The sequence below is a fragment of the Antechinus flavipes genome, chromosome 6 (genome assembly GCF_016432865.1).
Source record: "Antechinus flavipes isolate AdamAnt ecotype Samford, QLD, Australia chromosome 6, AdamAnt_v2, whole genome shotgun sequence".
In the NCBI taxonomy this organism is placed as follows: Eukaryota; Metazoa; Chordata; class Mammalia; order Dasyuromorphia; family Dasyuridae; genus Antechinus; species Antechinus flavipes.
Window position 1 is genome coordinate 69,035,471 of NC_067403.1, and position 17,082 is coordinate 69,052,552.

Below are 17,082 nucleotides of genomic sequence, written 5' to 3' on the forward strand. Positions count from 1 at the left end.
GAAGCCAGAACTGTCCATCTCCTGACTCTTCACACCAGTGATTAAACAGCAGGCAGAGGAAATGATCGGAGTCACCCCAATCTACATCTGCAATCTCACCAGACCCCGACTGTTGCAGGAATCTGGACTCCGGAGCAAGTGTGGGTTGCCTGCAGGGTAATTTATGGGGCTACTCCTGGCCAGCTGGACCAGCTTCTGTGAGCACTCACTTGGAGATGGATTTCCAAGAGACAAGACATGAATTCAGCATAATTCAGGAATCAACTGTGCCAGCTCCTACCCTGTTAATTGAACTCCATCACATTTGTCAACCCCCAGGCATAGAGCCAGAGAAGATGGGAACAATTAGGTTGGGAATGTCTGTGGACCCTGGGAGGGCAAAGAAATACTTACACCAACATCTGACCGTGGCTCCTTGTTCTCAGGCAGGGCACTGGTGCGGACCTGGGGGGGTAAGAACAAACACACCTTTATTTTCTAGGTGGCTTTGAAAAGGAAAGAACAGGTGCTGTTTTTCAACCGTCTTCCTCTGGTGTCAGTTCAGCTTCTCTGTTTAATCATTAATGAGTTCACCCTTGGGAGCTGCTCATGCTCCAGACCTATGAAGCTCCCTCCTAAGAGCTCCTCCATTAGCTGTTCATTCTCTTCTGTCAACAGAGCCACTCAAGCTCACCTTTCTTGCCTGGGTTCCCTGGAAAAGAGGCATCTGCACTGAGAATTACCTTCCAGCTTTCTTCACCAGTAAGGATCATTGAGATTGATAGAAAAAAAAAAAAAAAACATGAGTTTTATAGAAATGGGGGTAGAGTCCATTGGAGAAGAGTGAAAAATATGTGTATCATCTTCCAGATAAGTACAAAGACCCAGCTTCTATACACCCTTGTCTTTCATAAACATGATAAGCTATAACTTCCAACAGTTTATTATAAGCCTAGATAGAAAGAAATTCAATACAGTGCAATTCAACATGTATTTATGCCAGTGCTAGACAAAGACAAAAAAAAATGTGTCTATATATTATATATATATATGTATATATATATATATATATATATATATATATACACATATATATATATGTATGTATGTATGTATATATTTGAGGGTGAAGAGGAAATGGGAGGTTAAAGATGCCAAGAGGAGATCATTCCCAGGATCTGGGGACAGCCTATGTAAAAGCAAAAAGGTGGGAGGTGCAGTGTTGTGGATAGAAAATATCCTTGTGGAAGGAAATAGGCTAATTTGAACCGACCTTAGAGGAAGTCATGTGTAAATCAACCTGAACATCGCTTAGGGCCAGGCTGTAAATGGCTTTAAAGCTTGGGCAGAGAAGTTAATATTTAATCCTAGAAGCAATGGACTATCATTTTAGCATCTTGAATAAAGAAGAAATATAATCATATCTTTTCTTCATAAAACAATTTGACAGGTGTATAAAGTGAGTGTAAGTAAATAAGCATTTATTAAGAACCTGTTATGTGCTAAATCCGGGGGTTACCCAAAGTGACAAAAGCTAATCCCTGCTCTTGAAGAGTTTACAATCTAATGGAGGAGACAACATATAAATGTGTGTAAATAAGATATAGACAGAATAAATAGGAACTAATCAGCAGAAGGAAGGCAGTAGAAATAAAAGAGGGCCAGTGGGAAAGGTTCCCTGTAGAAGGCTTGTTTTAGTTAGAACATAAAGCCAGAAGGCAGAGATGAGGCGAGAAAACATTCTAGACTTTAGGGAGTAGGAAGGAGGAATTAGCCAGAGAAAATGCCTGGAGCTAAGGGCATGGAGATGGAGTGCTTATTCATGGAATAGTAAAAAGAATGGCATCCCTAGATCAAAGAATACATACATGGTAGGGAGTAAGATGTAAGAAAATCAGAAAGATGGAAAAGGAGAAGAGATGAGGGAATGAATTTAGATTTTGAAAAATTAAATATCAAACAGAGGATTTTGTTTTCAATCCTGGAGTTGATAGAGTACTTCTATAACTTATTGAGTAGGAAATGACATGCTCTGACCATCCCTTTGATGGCTGAATAGAAGATGGATTGGAATGGGAGATTTGTAGCAAACAGATTCATCAGAAATCTATTGGAACAGTCAAAATATGGGTTGATAAAGGTCAGCACCAAAATGGCGGCAGGATAAAATGGAGTGAGCAAAGATTAGAGGTAGATCAATTAGGATGTTTTTGTCATATGAGAGGTCATGAGATCTCAGTTATGGCTGTGTGAGATAAAAGATAATGAGTTGGGGTTAAAGAAAAATAATTTCATAATTACAATAAGGGGATAACCTATTGCCTAACCTACACAAAAATAAGTACTGTATATCTGAAAGGGGGAGAATAGTTTGATTGTTATATAATTTCCTAGATACACATTCCATCTCCTGATAATATTCTCTCCACTTAGGGAAAAATTTAAACAAACCAAAATTCAAATAGGAAGAAATAATAACTCTTTTTAATAAAGATCTGCTAAGAATGAACAACTTAGACACTAGTCTAACTTGAAATGGTGAAAAAAATATGAACTTAATTGAAAACATCTGGAACAAAGGGTAATTATATATTATAGAAATTATAGAAAGAAAACCTAATATTATAAAGCAATAAGCATCAAAACTTTCTGATACGGGCTAGAAAGCAGAGTGATAAAACAGTGGAATATATTTGGTACATAAGACACAGTAGTCAAAATAACTATAGTAACCTAGTGTCTGACAAACTCAAAGATCCCAGCTTTTTACATAAGAACTCGCCATTTGACAAACTTCTGGGAAAACTGAAAAACAACAGGACCCAAACTAGGTATAGACTAACATCTCCGACCATATGCCAAGATAAATTCAAAATGGATGTATGATTTAGACATAGTGACTTCAGAATCAAATTAAAAGAGCAAGGAATAGTCTCTACCTGTGAAATCTTCATAAATAAATGATAAAGACCATTATAAAATATAAAATAGACAATCTTGATGATATTAAGTTACAAAGCTTTAGTACAACAAAAACAATGTAACCAAGAGTAGAAAGAAGGCAGGAATCTAAGAAACAATCTTTACAGGAAGTATCTCTGATAAATGCTTCATTTCTCAAATAGAGAACTGAGTCAAATTTGTAAGGATACAAGCCATTCTTCAAGTAATAAATGATCAAAGTATATGAATAGGAAGTTTAAATATCTTTTGATTGGAGAAATACAAGGTAATACAACTCTTTTTAAAATAGCTTTTTATTTAGAAAACATACGCATAGATAATTTTTCAGCATTGACCCTTGCAAAACCTTCTGTTCCAACTTTTCCCCTCCTCTCTACCCCCTCTCCCCTAGATGGCAGGTAGTCTTAATACATGTTAAATCTGTTAAAATATATGTTAAATAAGATATATGTAGTATACATATTTATACAGTTAGCTTGCTGGACAAGAAAAATTGGATCTAGAAATAAAGAAAAAAACCTGAGAAGGGAAACAAAAATGTAAGCAAATAATAACAGAAAGAGTGGAAAGGCTATGTTGTGGTCCACACTCATTTCCCATAATTCTTTCACGAGGTATAGCTGATTCTCTTCATTATTGAACAATTGGAACTGATTTGGATCCTCTCATTATTGAAGAGAAGCATGTCCATCAGAATTGATCATCATATAGTATTGTTGTTGAAGTATATAATGATCTCCTGGTTCTGCTCATTTCACTTTGCATCAGTTTATGTAAGTCTTTCCAAGCCTCTCTGAAATCATCCTGCTGGTCATTTCAGTAATACAATTCTTAAGAAACCACCTCACATATTAGACTGGCCAAAATAACAAAAATAGTGGTAAAAGTTGGAGAGAATGTGGGATAACTGGAACATGGTTGATGGGTTTGTGAACTGATCTAATCTTTCTAGAGAGTAATTTCAAATGATACGCAAAGGGCAATCAGATTGTGCATACCCTCGACCCAACAATAATACTACTATGTCTATATTCCAAGAGATCATAAAAAATGGAAAAGGATCTATAGGTGCATAATTATTTCTAGCAGCCCATTTTGTGGTAGCAAAATATTGAAAATTCAAGGGATTTCCATCAATTGGACAATGATGAACAAGTTGTGATATATGAATATAATAGAATACTATTGTGCAATAAGAAATGAGAAACAAGCTTATTTCAGAAAACCCCAGAATTACTTATATGAACTGATACTGAGTGAAGTAAGAAGAACCAGGAAAACATCGTATACACAGCAACATACTGTGATGATCAACTATGACTGACTCAGCTCTTTCAGCAATACAATGATCTAACATAAGTACAGAGGATTTATGAAGGAAAATGCTGTCTATAATTAGATAAAGGACTGTCTTTGGAATGAGGATTTAAGATTTTTTTTCACCTACTTTTATCTTTCTCATTTTTCCCCTTTGGATATGTTTTCTCTTTTATAACGGTGACCAATATAAGAATATGTTTTAGATGGTAGCAGCAAATGTATAATTTATATCAAACTGCCTGCCATCTTTGGAAGAGAAGAGAGTAGGAAGAAAGAGGAAGAAAAATTTGGATTTTTTTTTTGTCAATAGTGTTTTATTTTTTCAAATACATGTAAAGATAATTTCCAGCAATCATTTTTGTTAAAATTTTGTGTTTCAAAAATTTTCTCTCTTAACTTCTTCCTCCCTGAGACAGAAAGCAATGTAATATAGATTATATATGTATAATCATTTTTAATATGTTTCCATATTTGTCTTGTTGAGGAAGAAAAATCTGAGCAAAAGAGAAGAAAATAACAAAATGACAATAAAAAACAAAAAGGTAAAAATACTATGCTTTAATCTACATTCAATCTTCATAGTTCTCTCTCAGATACAGATGGCATCTTCTATCCTAAGTCTTCTGGAATAGTCTTGAAACATTGACTTACTGAGAAGAGCTAAGTCTATCATAGCTGATTATCACATAATCTTGCCATTATAGTATACAGTGTTCTCCTCCTTGGAACTCGAAATCTTGTAAAAATGAATGCTAAAATGTTTCTGACATGTAACTTGAGTAAAAAATAAAATTCTATTGAAATAAAAAAGAAAATTTGACTTAGGAAAAAAAAGAAGATCTAGACAAGCTTGTATGTATAATTATACTTGCCATCTCATTGATCTTTGATGGACATAACATAACTTATCCAGCCATTCCCCAAATAATGGCCTCATTTTCCAATTTTTTGCCACCACAAAAGAGGCTGCTACAAACATTTTTGTACATGAGAGTCCTTTTCCCTTTTTTATGATCTCTTTGGGATGCAAATCCAGTAGAAACACTTCTGGATCGAAGGGTACACATAGTTTGATAGGCCTCTGAACATAGATCCAAATTGCTCTCCAAAATGGATGAATTGGTTCACAATTCCACAAACACTATATTAGTGTCTCAGTTTTTCCACATCCCCTCCAACATTTAACATTACCTTTCCCTTCTCTTGGTATGTCTGATAGACATAAGGTGGTGCCCTCAGAGTTGCTTTACTTTAAATTTCTTTTCTCAATAATGATTTAGAGCATTTTTTTCATATAATTATAGATGAAGCTAGGCCTTCTTAACTCAAAATTCAACCTTCTATCCAGTAAGTGACAATAGCTTCATAAAATTCTTGTATAATTTTATTCATATTTTTTATGATTGTTCAGTCATTTTCAGTCGTGTCCAACTCTTCATGACTCTATTTTTGGATTATCTTGGCAAAATTAATAGAATTTTCTCTAGCTCATTTTACAAATAAACTGAAGCAGATTAAGCAATTTGCCCAGGATCACATAGCAAATATCTAAGGCCAGATCTGAACTCTTGAAATAATTCTTTCTGATTCCAGGCCTAGTGCTTTATCCACCAAGTCACCTAACTGCCCTGTTTATATTTAGAGGACATATTACCCCAAAACATCCTTCATCCCCAATGAAATCTAATGAAAATGTTCTCTCATCTCTGTCTCAGATCTTCAACTAGAAAGGACCTTAGGGTTGATCCTAGTTCAACTCTTTTTACAGATGAGAAAACAGAAGTCCAGAATGACATGTGAGTTCATAGACATCACCCAGAGAAGTAACCAGTAGAGAGCTGTTTAAGAAGCTTCTTATCATTCTACATGAAGTTTAGTTGAGGGACTGTGGGTTATTACAGTGGAGAAGAAAATAGTTAAAGAGCATATAATAACTGCTTTCAAGTATGTAAAAGCTTATCCTAGGAAAGATGGATTGTTCTTGTTCTGCCATGCCCTTTGAGGACAATCTAGAAACAGGCAGCCATTACCAAGACAGATTTAGATTTAAGATAAGAAAAAAAAAAGTACAACATTACCATCAGAGCTATCTACAATTTTAATGAATGTAAAATTTGCCTCAGAAAGCAGAAACCCCACCTCCCAGCTCCTTCTGTTCAAATCAAGAATTGAGGGCACAGTCCCTTTTGGTTACAAGTTGGATTAGATTGCCTTTGAGGTCCTTTCCAACTTTGTATTTTTTCTTTTGTGACTGAGGAGGAGGATGTACCTTCTATCTACATCATGGACATTCAGCACAGAGCTATGTCCTACTGGAAGATTATAGCCTCTTGCAGTCTCCTACTAAGACTACAAAGAATGGATTGGGAAGCATTTCTTCATAAGAATTTCCAGTTTACTCCTGGTATTATCTTCTGGAACCTCAAAATTATTCCTCCCCTAGTCCTTCATCTTCTAAAGTGCCTCTTGTTCCCTTCATTTCTATACCTCATAATTGCAGAATATGAAAGAAGAATCCTAGATAAAGCACTTAAGTTGAACTTTGCAGACCTAAAATCATGAAAATAAGGGAAAAGCAAGAAGATTAAAAGAAAAAGCAGAGATGGTAAGAAGGGGAAGGACAAGAAATTGGGATAAGGGGGGAGACCAAAAAGTTATCATAGAACTGTAAATCTAGAGCTTAAAGGGACTTAGAAGCTAGCCATCCAGTACAACACTCCAGCATTTTACATGAGAATACAGATGCACAGGGAGATGATTTTTTTTCCTTCTAAGGTCAAACACATCAGAGACAGGATGTAAATTTGATTCTCTGATTCTCCAGAATCAGGACCTTTTCTGTTGGATGAACTATTGCACCCATAGAAGAAAAGAAAGAGAATGAAATGGAAGAGGGCAAAGGGAGGAGGGGAAGAGAGATAGAAGGCAAGAGGGAGAAAAATAATCAGGATAACAGGCGGGGAAGGAATTATAGCCTAGATCTGACATTCTAGCTACTCTCAGTACCTAATATCCAAGTACTATTACTTCCACTTCTTAGAGTCTAAGATTGTTTTCAAGTTTCAGCTTCAGATGAAAACTCTTATTCTTATTCTTTATTCTAGTTTACAGAGGTACACATACCTAAAATTTCATTCTTATTATCTATATATCTATGCAACATAACCTACCCCAGTACAATATAAGGTTTCTTGAGGCAGGAAAAAATGTCATCTATGACCTTTGTTCTTAAGCACCCAGCACAGTCCCTTGTACACAGGAGACAGTGAAATGATTTTTGAATGAATTTGAATTTAACTTGTACTAGATCCTTAGCAGTCAACTGGAATTGCAATAGGCTGAATGTAAGAAAATTAACAAGAGATTGGGACATTAACTAGAAATATAGAATTAACTTTGAATATTCAAGTATTTTATTTTGTTTTTTGTTATCCTTGCCATATATTGAAGTTACTTTACAGAGAGATAATCTATGTCTGTGAATCATGAAGTGGCTGAAGTAACTGATAGGATTTATAATTTATATAAATGAAAAGCATCAAGATCCTGGAGCCCAACGACCATTTTAATACACGAGTCATGATCGTAACCTTGTACTTATTCTCAATTGGCCATTGCTAAAAATCCCTCAATATAAAATGCTTCAAGTTTTATGAAGCACTTTGCTCATAATAACCTTGTAAGGGAGGTAGTTCAGGTATTTTACTTTATGACTGAAGACATTGATTCTCAGAGTTTTCTTTCTTTTGATAAAAGGTCAGAACAAAGCCTCTCCACCAAATGGGTCTAGAAAGTGGGAAAAGCAGCCGTCTCATAATTCTGCAATAGCAGATAAGAGTTCAATTCTTCAGTCACCTGTGGGGAAATGTTATAAGGTGCCAAGGTAAGGTCTGGAGCCAGGATACAGTTGACCAGAGCAGATTCATGCCAGTATGTGGTAAGTTTCGCCTAGGACTTTGACAAAGAAGCCCCCGAAAGACAAAACCTTTACATTCAGACATTGGGTAGAAAAGCTTTGAGATAAAGTCAAATAAGAGCGACATTCAACACACCCAGACCCTCTAATGGATGGGAAGGAAGAAAAAACTGACATGAAATTCTTATGACATAGAAGAGAATCTCACTAAGGCATTTTTTCCTTTCTTTTTGCTTATAGAGATTTATATATAAAGCAGAGAACAGTTGCATGACAAGGCAAGCCAAGGAATTTTTCCATGACAAAGAATTTTTACAATATTAGTTGGTTCCCTTGGGCTATGGTGACAGGTGGAGAAGCCTCCTCTCCTCAAGGAAAATAAAAGTGAAAGAAAATCTGTCAGTATACCAGTGAGAATTGAGGTCAGAGGCTTTACAAGTCTCCCCCAACTCTCCCATTGCACCAAGGCAGGAAGAGGAGATGAATAGAGTGAAGGTTTATAATATATAATATATATTATATAATATGTAATTAGATTATGTATATGTATATATATTTATATATATACATATATATCTAAAAACATATGTTTAGAATATTTTGAAGGGAGCAGAGAAAGGAGAAGCAAATAAGAAGTTGGAAGGGACAGTGATGCTATGATGGCTTCAGTTTGGGAGAATAGGTCATTTTTATTGTAAGTTTATTTGTTTCTAATACATATTGCTTTATGAATAATGTTGGGACAGAAAACTCAGAGCAAAAGGAAAAAATATGGGAGAGATTTAAAAAACAGAAAAAAAATAAGTTGTAAAGTCTGAGCTAACTCCCTGGAGACCTCAGGAACAGCCAGAATCAGGATAAGCAAAAATCCTTGGTCTTCAGGGGGAGAAGTGAAGGAGACAGACAAACTGTCACAAGCTTGCCACAACCTCCCTTCTCCTGGTCCTGCTGCAAAGTGAAGTCCTCTCGCCTCTCTCACCCCACCCCTTAATCCTTACCTACAATTATATGTATACACCAAACATTGAGCCAGCACAGAACAGTCAGAAGGACCATTTTTCCAAACATATACTAATAGAATCATTGTTCAATAAGTAATTAGCTTTAAGTGCTCAGTTGTCTGATTCAAGCACATCTTTTAATAATTTCAGCCTTTTACAATAAGTAAACATAACATGTGTCGATTCACATTCATTCTCCTTAGTTCTTTTTCAGGATGCAGGCTTTTTGTCCAAAGTCTACTGGGATTGCTTTGGATCACTGAACTACTGAAAAGAACCCAGAATTTCACAGTCGATCATTGCACATTCTTGCTGTTCTTGTGTACAATGTATTCCTGGTTCTGCTTGTTCCACTCAGCATCAGTTCATGTTAATCTTTTCAGGCCTTTCTAAAATCAGCTTGTTCATAATTTTTATAGCACAATAAAATTCCATTATCTTCATGTACCACAACTTGTTCAGCCATTCCCCAATTAATGGATATCCAACTACTTTACCAATTCTTTGCTTGGTACAAAAAGAGCTACTACAAACCTTTTTTTGCACATGTGGGTCTTTTTTTCCTCCTTTATGACTTCCTTGGGATACAGACCCAGTAATGGCACTACTGGGTCAAAGGGTATGAAGTTCTTTTTTTTTTAATTAATTGGATTGAGTTTTTTTATTTACACAGCAAATGCACCGGTAATTTTTCCAACATTGACACTTGCAAAACCTTTTGTTCCAAATTTTCTCCTCCTTCCCCCTAGCTGGCAGGTAGTCTAGTACATATTAAATATATTGAAATACATGTTAAATCCAATACATGTATACATATACAGTTATCTTGCTGCACAAGAAAAATCAGATCTATGCTCAAAAAGTTATCAAACTGTGCATACCCTTTAGTCCAGCAGTGTTTCTACTGGGCTTATACCCCAAAGAGAGACTAAAGAAGGCAAAGGGACCTGTATGTTTGTGGTGGCCATTTTTGTAGTGGCTAGAAACTGGAAAGTGAATGGATGCCCATCAATTGGAGAATGGTTGAGTAAATTGTGGTATATGAACGTTATGGAATATTATTGTTCTGTAAGAAATGACCGGCAGGATGGATACAGAGAGGACTGGCGAGACTTACATGAACTGATGCTAAGTGAAATGAGCAGAATCAGGAGATCATTATATACCTCAACAACGATACTGTATGAGGATGTATTCTGATAGAAGTGGATCTCTTCGATAAAGAGAGCTAATTCAGTTTCAACTGATCAAGGATGGACAGAAGGAGCTACACTCAAAGAAAGAACACTGGGAAATGAATATAAACTGCTTGCATTTTTGTTTTTCTTCCCGGATTATACCTTCTGAATCCAATTCTCCCTTCTCTCTGTGCAACAAGAGAACTGTTTGGTTCTGCAAACATATATTGTATCTAGGATATACTGTAACCTATTTAACATATAAAGGACTGCTTGCCATCTGGGGGAAGGGGTGGAGGAAGGGAGAGGAAAAATCGGAACAGAAATGAGTGCAAGGGATAATGCTGTAAAAACCTGGCATGGGTTCTGTCAATAAACAGTTTTAAAAGAAAAGAAAAGAAAAGAAATATCAGATCAAGAAGGGAGAAAAAAACTGAGAAATAAAACAAAATGCAAGCAAGTAATAGAAAGAGTGAGAATGCTATGTTGTAATCTACACTCTATTCCCACGGTTCTCTCAGTGTAGATGGCTCTCTTCATCACTGCACAAGTAGAACTGGTCTGAATCATCTCAATGTTGAAGAGGGCCACGTTCATCAGAATTGATCGTCGTGTAGTCTTGTTGTTGAAGTGTATAATGATCTCCTGGTTCTGGTCATTTCACTCAGCATCAGTTCATGTAACTCCAAACCTTTCTGAAATCCTCCCCTTGATCATTTCTTACAGAACAATAACATTCCATAACATTCATGTTCCATAATTTATTCAGCCATTCTCCAATTGATGGGCATCCAATCAATTTCCAGTTTCTGACCACTACAAAAAGGGCTGCCACAAACATTTTTGCACACGTGGGTCCATTTCCTTTAAAATTTCTTTGGGATATAAGCCCAATAGTAGCACTGCTGGATCAAAGGGTATGCACAGTTTGATAATTTTTTGAGCATAATTCCAGATTGCTCTCCAGAATGGTTGGATCTATTCACAACTCCACCAACAATGCATCAGTGTCCCAGTTTTCCCATATTCCCCTTCAACATTCACCCTTGTCTTTTCCTGTCATCTTAGCCAATATGAGAGGGTATGTAGTGGTATCTCAAGTTGTCTTAATTTGCATTTCTCTGATCAATAGTGACATGGAGCACCTTTTCATGTGACTACAAATAGTTTCAATTTCTTTATCTGAAAAGTGTCTGTTAATAACCTTCGATTATTTATCCATTGGAGAATGGCTTGAATTATTATAAATTTGAGTCAATTCTCTATTTTAGAAATGAAGTCTTTATCAGATTTTTTGGACGTAAAAATGTTTTCCTAGTTTATTGCTTCCCTTCCAATCATGTCTGCATTAGTTTTGTGTGTACAAAAACTTTTTCATTTAATATAATCAAAAGTATTTATTTTGTGATCAATGATGATCTCTAGTTCTTCTTGGGCCACAAATTCCTTCCTCCACAAATCTTAGAGGTAAACTATACTATGTTCTTCTCATTTGTTTATAATATCATTGTTTATGTCTACATCAGGAACCCATTTCAACCTTATCTTGTATATGGTGTTAGGTATGGGTCTATGGCTACTTTCTGCCATACTAGTTTCTGGTTTTTGTCAAATAATGAATTCTTATCCCAAAAGCTGGGGCCTGTAGGTTTGTCAAATACTAAATTGCTATAGTCATTGACTATTTTGTTCTGTGAACCTAACCTATTCTACTGATCAACTTTTTTATTTCTTAGCCAGTACCAAATGATTTTGGCGACTGCTGCTTTATAATATAGTTTTAGATCAGGTACAACTAGGCCACCTTCATTTGCTTTTGTCCTCATTAATTCCTTTGAAATTCTTGACCTTTTGTTCTTCCAGATGAATTTTGTTATTTTTGCTAGGTCAGCAAGATAGTTTCTTGGGAGTTTGATTGGTATAGCAATAAATAAACAGATTAGTTTAGGAAGTATTGTCATCTTTATCATATTTGCTCAACCTATCCAAGACCACTTAATATTTTTCCAATTATTTAGATCTGACTTTATTTGTGTGAAAAGTGTTTTGTAGTTTTGCTCATATAATTCCTGACTTTTCCTTGGCAGAGTATGAAGTTTTATGATCATTTGGATATTGTTTCAAATTGTGCTCCAGAATGGTTGGATCCGTTCACAATTCCACTAACAATGCATTAGTGTCCTAGTTTTCCCACATCCCCTCCAACATTTATTATTATCTTTTCCTGTCATTTTAGTAAATTTGAGAGGTATGAGGTGATACTTCAGAGTTGGTTTCATTTGTATTTCTCTAATCAATAGTGATTTAAAGCATTTTTTCATATAATTATAAATGGTTTTAATTTTGTCATCTGAAAACTGTCTATTCATATCTTTTGACCCTTTGTCAACTGGGGGAATGACATATTCTTATTAATTTGACACAGTTCTTTTTATGTTTTAGAAATGAAATCTTTAACAAAAATACTGGCTATTTTTTCCCAGCTTTTTACTTCCCTTTTAATCTTGTTTCTGTTGGTTTTGTTTGCGCAAAAACCTTTTTAACTTAATGTAATCAAAGTTTTCCATTTTGCCTTTCATAATGTTCTCTAGTTCTTTTTTGGTCATAAATTTTCTCCCTTCTCCAAAGATCTGATAGGTAAATTATCCCTTCTTCTCCTAATTTGTTTATGGTACCATCCTTTAGGTCCAAATTATGTCTCCATTTTGACCTTATTTTGATATAGGGCATGAGATGTAGCTTTATGCCACTTCTGACATATTATTTTCCAGTTTTTCCCAGCAATTTTTGCCAAATAGTGAGTTCTTATTCCAAAAGATGGAGTTTGGGGATTTATCAAATACTAGATTGCTGTATGTCAAATAACAAGAAGGACTCAATGGAAAAGACTCCTGATGTTGGGAAAGATTAAATGCAAAAGGAAAAAGGCATGGCAGAGGATGAGATAGGTATATAGTGTCATGGAAGCAATGAACATGAACTTGCACAGATTTTGAGAGAAATGAAGGATAGAAAGACCCCATATGTTATGATCATGAAGAGGGACAAAACTGAACTACAAACAACAAATCCCCCTCACCCTGGATCCTCACTCAGTGAGTTCCAGTGGTACCCTATGACTTTCACAATCAAATATACACTTTTCTGTCTGGCATTTAAATCTCTTGATAATTGGGCCCTTTTTACCTTTGACAATCTTTGTCACTTTATACCACCAAAATGCACTCTACAAGCCAGCAATGTTAGCTTACTCTCATTTCCTCAAATATGGCCCTCCATCTTCTATATGCCTTTGTACTGTCAATCCCCCAGGCCTGCAAATGTTCTGTTCTTTCATATCCACCTTTCCTGGCTTCCTTTAAAATTCCGCTCAAATCCAACCTGCTACTAGAGACATTTCTGAGTCCCTTGGGCTAGTAATGCTTATTGCTTTCAACACATTTGTACATATCTTGCAAACACTGAATTATTTACATGTTGTTTCCCCCATTACAGTGTGAGTACCTTGAGGAAAGAGTCTGTTTTTGCCTTTCTTGGTATCCTCAATACTCAGCACAATGCCTTGGAATACTATAAGAGCTTAATAAATGCTGCCGAGCAACAGATATGCTTATATTTCAGATTTATTCAGAGCTATCTATCTGAAAGGTGACAGGAAAGGAGCTTATTAAGCCCAAGGGAGGGGTTCCTGGCAGTGGGTTAGAGGAATATGATATAATGAATATAACAAAATATCCCATACCCACAAAATACAAAATAAATAGAAGATATTGTTCATTAAAAAAAAAAAAAGAATTGGAAACAAAGTAGGTGCCAGACAGTTGGAGAATAGTTGAATGAACCAAGATTCATGAATATAAAGGAATTTGATTAGTATTCAGACAAATAGAGAAAAATATGCATTAATGCAGAGGAAAAATCATAGTTTCAAGAGAAAAATATCTGTTACTCTAATAACATAAATGAAAACAACACTAAAGTGCTATCAAATTTATATAAATAAATCTTGGTCTCTGTAAAAAAAAAAAAAAAAAAAAAAAAAAAGGAAGTTAAATAGTTCCACCCTCTTAGTAGATAATGGAGATGATAGGTTAAAAACATTGCTTATAATAATAGAGTCACTTTATCAGGTGAATTTTACTCAAATTAATCCTTGTTACAAGGAAGGAAGGCAGTAATATGGGGTTTATTGGTAAATGATTCAAATGTTAAAAAGGAATAAATAAAATTATTAATGGAGAAAATAAATATTGCCACAAAATCCACACTAGAGCAAACGCTACTCCCCCTCCACACATACACATGTGCCCTTCTTTTTCTCTACTATCCCCCCCTCATCATTTCCCCCTCCCCAACATACACACAGAAATTAGAAAATTTCCCAGGATTCAGAACTTAATAACTTGCCCCAATAAATAACAGGTCAGCTTTTTTGCCTTTCCAACCCTCCAGATCTTTGAGTTTCTCATTCCTTCTCCCCCTTCCTTTTATTGTATGAGAGGGTCCAATTTAAGAGACAAAATCAAAAGTGGCCAGCTAGCCTTGTAGCCAAAGAGGGGCTTCACAATATAGGATGCAAGGTTGCCTGGGAGGACAAAGAATGGGAAGAAGCCCCCCCAGGCCTCTAATATTATAATTTACAGGTACACTGCAGATTAGTTTTAGTTAGGATTTTCTATACTGAAAATTCTCTTCATCAAATAATGATGATGATGGTAATGGCGATTATGCTGATAGTGATGATAGATACAAATACAGAAGAGGGAAAAAAGGCAAAGGAGAAGATCACACTCTCTCAGGAGAGATACATACAAAGGTACTCAGATACCCATGTAATCATCTCAGTCAAATCATTTTTCAGCCTTGGGCCTTAGTTCCCTTATCTCTGAAGTAGGTTCAAGTGGTAAAATTCCCTGGATTCAATAGGTGCCTAACAAATGGTCATTGAGTTAAGCTGTCCCGTAGACTATGAGAAGCTTCTTTATTCATTAGCAACTATCTCTGCTTGCTCACAGTCACAAAGATGCTCGTCACCATATTCCAGGAAAAGAGAATTAAGGCAAAGAGTAATAATCTATAGGTAAAGGATTTCCAGGAAATAATTTTCATTATATTTTAAGACATGATTTAAAAAATGAAACAAGGAATTGTGAAAAGAATCTGGATTTGGAGTCAAAAGGAACAGATTGTATCCTGCCTTTGATATTGGCTAGCTGTGTGACCCTGTGCAAGTCCCAACTTTTGCCTGCCTCAGCTTCAACTGGAAAAATGAAAATACAATCCCTATCTTGGGTTTTTCTGAGGATCAAATGAGATAAATTTTTAAAATGCTTAGCAAAGTGCCTGGGATATAATAGGCACTTAATAAATGCTTGTTCCCTCCCTCAAAACAAATAGACAAACCGAAAAAGTACATCTTACATTCAATGGAAAAAGCTGATTTTTTTTTTAGCACAATGAATTGGCAAGAGCACTGACCTGGATGAGGGGACCTGGTTCTGGTTCTGGTTCTGGCAAGCTTCTCAACTGTAAAAATGAAAACAATTGTTGCCCTTACTTACATCACAAGGTCATTATGAGGAAAGAGGAAGGAGGAGGAGGAGGAGAGAAATGAGAGGCAGTGTGCTAGAATGGGTAGGAGGTACAACCTGGGAAAGATGACCTGCCTCAAGCACATACTTGACATATGAGCAGAAGCAAGTCATTTTACCTCTTGATGCTTAGGGGGACCCTCTAAATGGAGAAATTATTGTTGAATTGATGATCTACATCAATTAGCAATTTTCTCTGCACATATAAAAGATCAGGAGTAGGAAAAGGTGGAGAAGGAGGAAGAGGAGAGTGAGAAGTAAAAAGAAAGGATAGATGAAAAAGGAAGAAGAGAAAACTGATTTTATGTCCCACTTTCAAGTTTACAATCCATTTTGACATCTTTTATTTCATTTTCACAACAACCTGATTCATAAAGTATTACAGGTAATAATTTTCTAGTTTTCTACTTGAGTAAACAGAGGTTCAGAAGTCACAGGATTTATCTACAATTACACAACTAGCTATTGCGAAAGGCAGACCCAAGTCATCCTTACTCCCAGTCCAGTGCTCTATCCCCTGGGCCAATTTTCCCATGCACAATTCCCTGCATAAGATTATTATAGCAATTGAAAATAATTTTCTGCTCATATAATTCCATTCAAATTTCATGTACACTACATGAACAGTTTGCCTTTTCTCCCAATTGCATCATTATTTGGAAAATAAAATCATTATTGTAGATCTTTTTAACCTTGAAGTCTAGAGATGAATGAAGTAGGCTCCAAATTCACTTTCCATCTTTTAAAAATAAGGACTTTCAATAGAACAAAAAGGTCTCATAAACGCATGACACCGCTGACTTATATGGGATCCTAAGGGGAATATAAGGTGATAGATATTTCCTGATCTGAGTAATGCTGTATTAACTTTCCTTCATAGCCTTCTCATATTTATTTCCAAATGACCCAACCTGTACTATCTTGATTAGTGTAAAAAGTGCTGAACCTGTGCTCAGTCAGACCTCAGTTACTTGCCACAGCTAGGTCACAATGTGAACTTGAATAATGTAAATTCCACATAAATTATAAAATATGAGAGAACACTTAATGATACCAATTCAATTAATGTAACAGGGGAGAGCTAGTTGAAAAGTTTTAATGCATTCAATATTGAGTAACTCTGCATTTGTCTT

At 35.7% G+C, this 17,082-nt stretch overlaps 1 protein-coding gene across 3 annotated transcripts in view; it reads right to left on the reverse strand.

The window, feature by feature from the left end:
- INPP4B (inositol polyphosphate-4-phosphatase type II B) overlaps window positions 1-17,082 on the reverse strand; it is a 931,109-nt gene that overhangs the window by 354,345 nt on the left and 559,682 nt on the right. For 2 of the 3 annotated variants that reach the window (XM_051965729.1, XM_051965728.1), the window contains exon 8: window positions 394-444. In XM_051965729.1, coding sequence (XP_051821689.1) covers window positions 394-444 — 51 coding nt within the window. Of the gene's footprint in view, window positions 1-393; window positions 445-15,836; window positions 15,885-17,082 lie in introns of all 3 variants that reach the window. The other variant, XM_051965726.1, reaches the window with a different exon arrangement.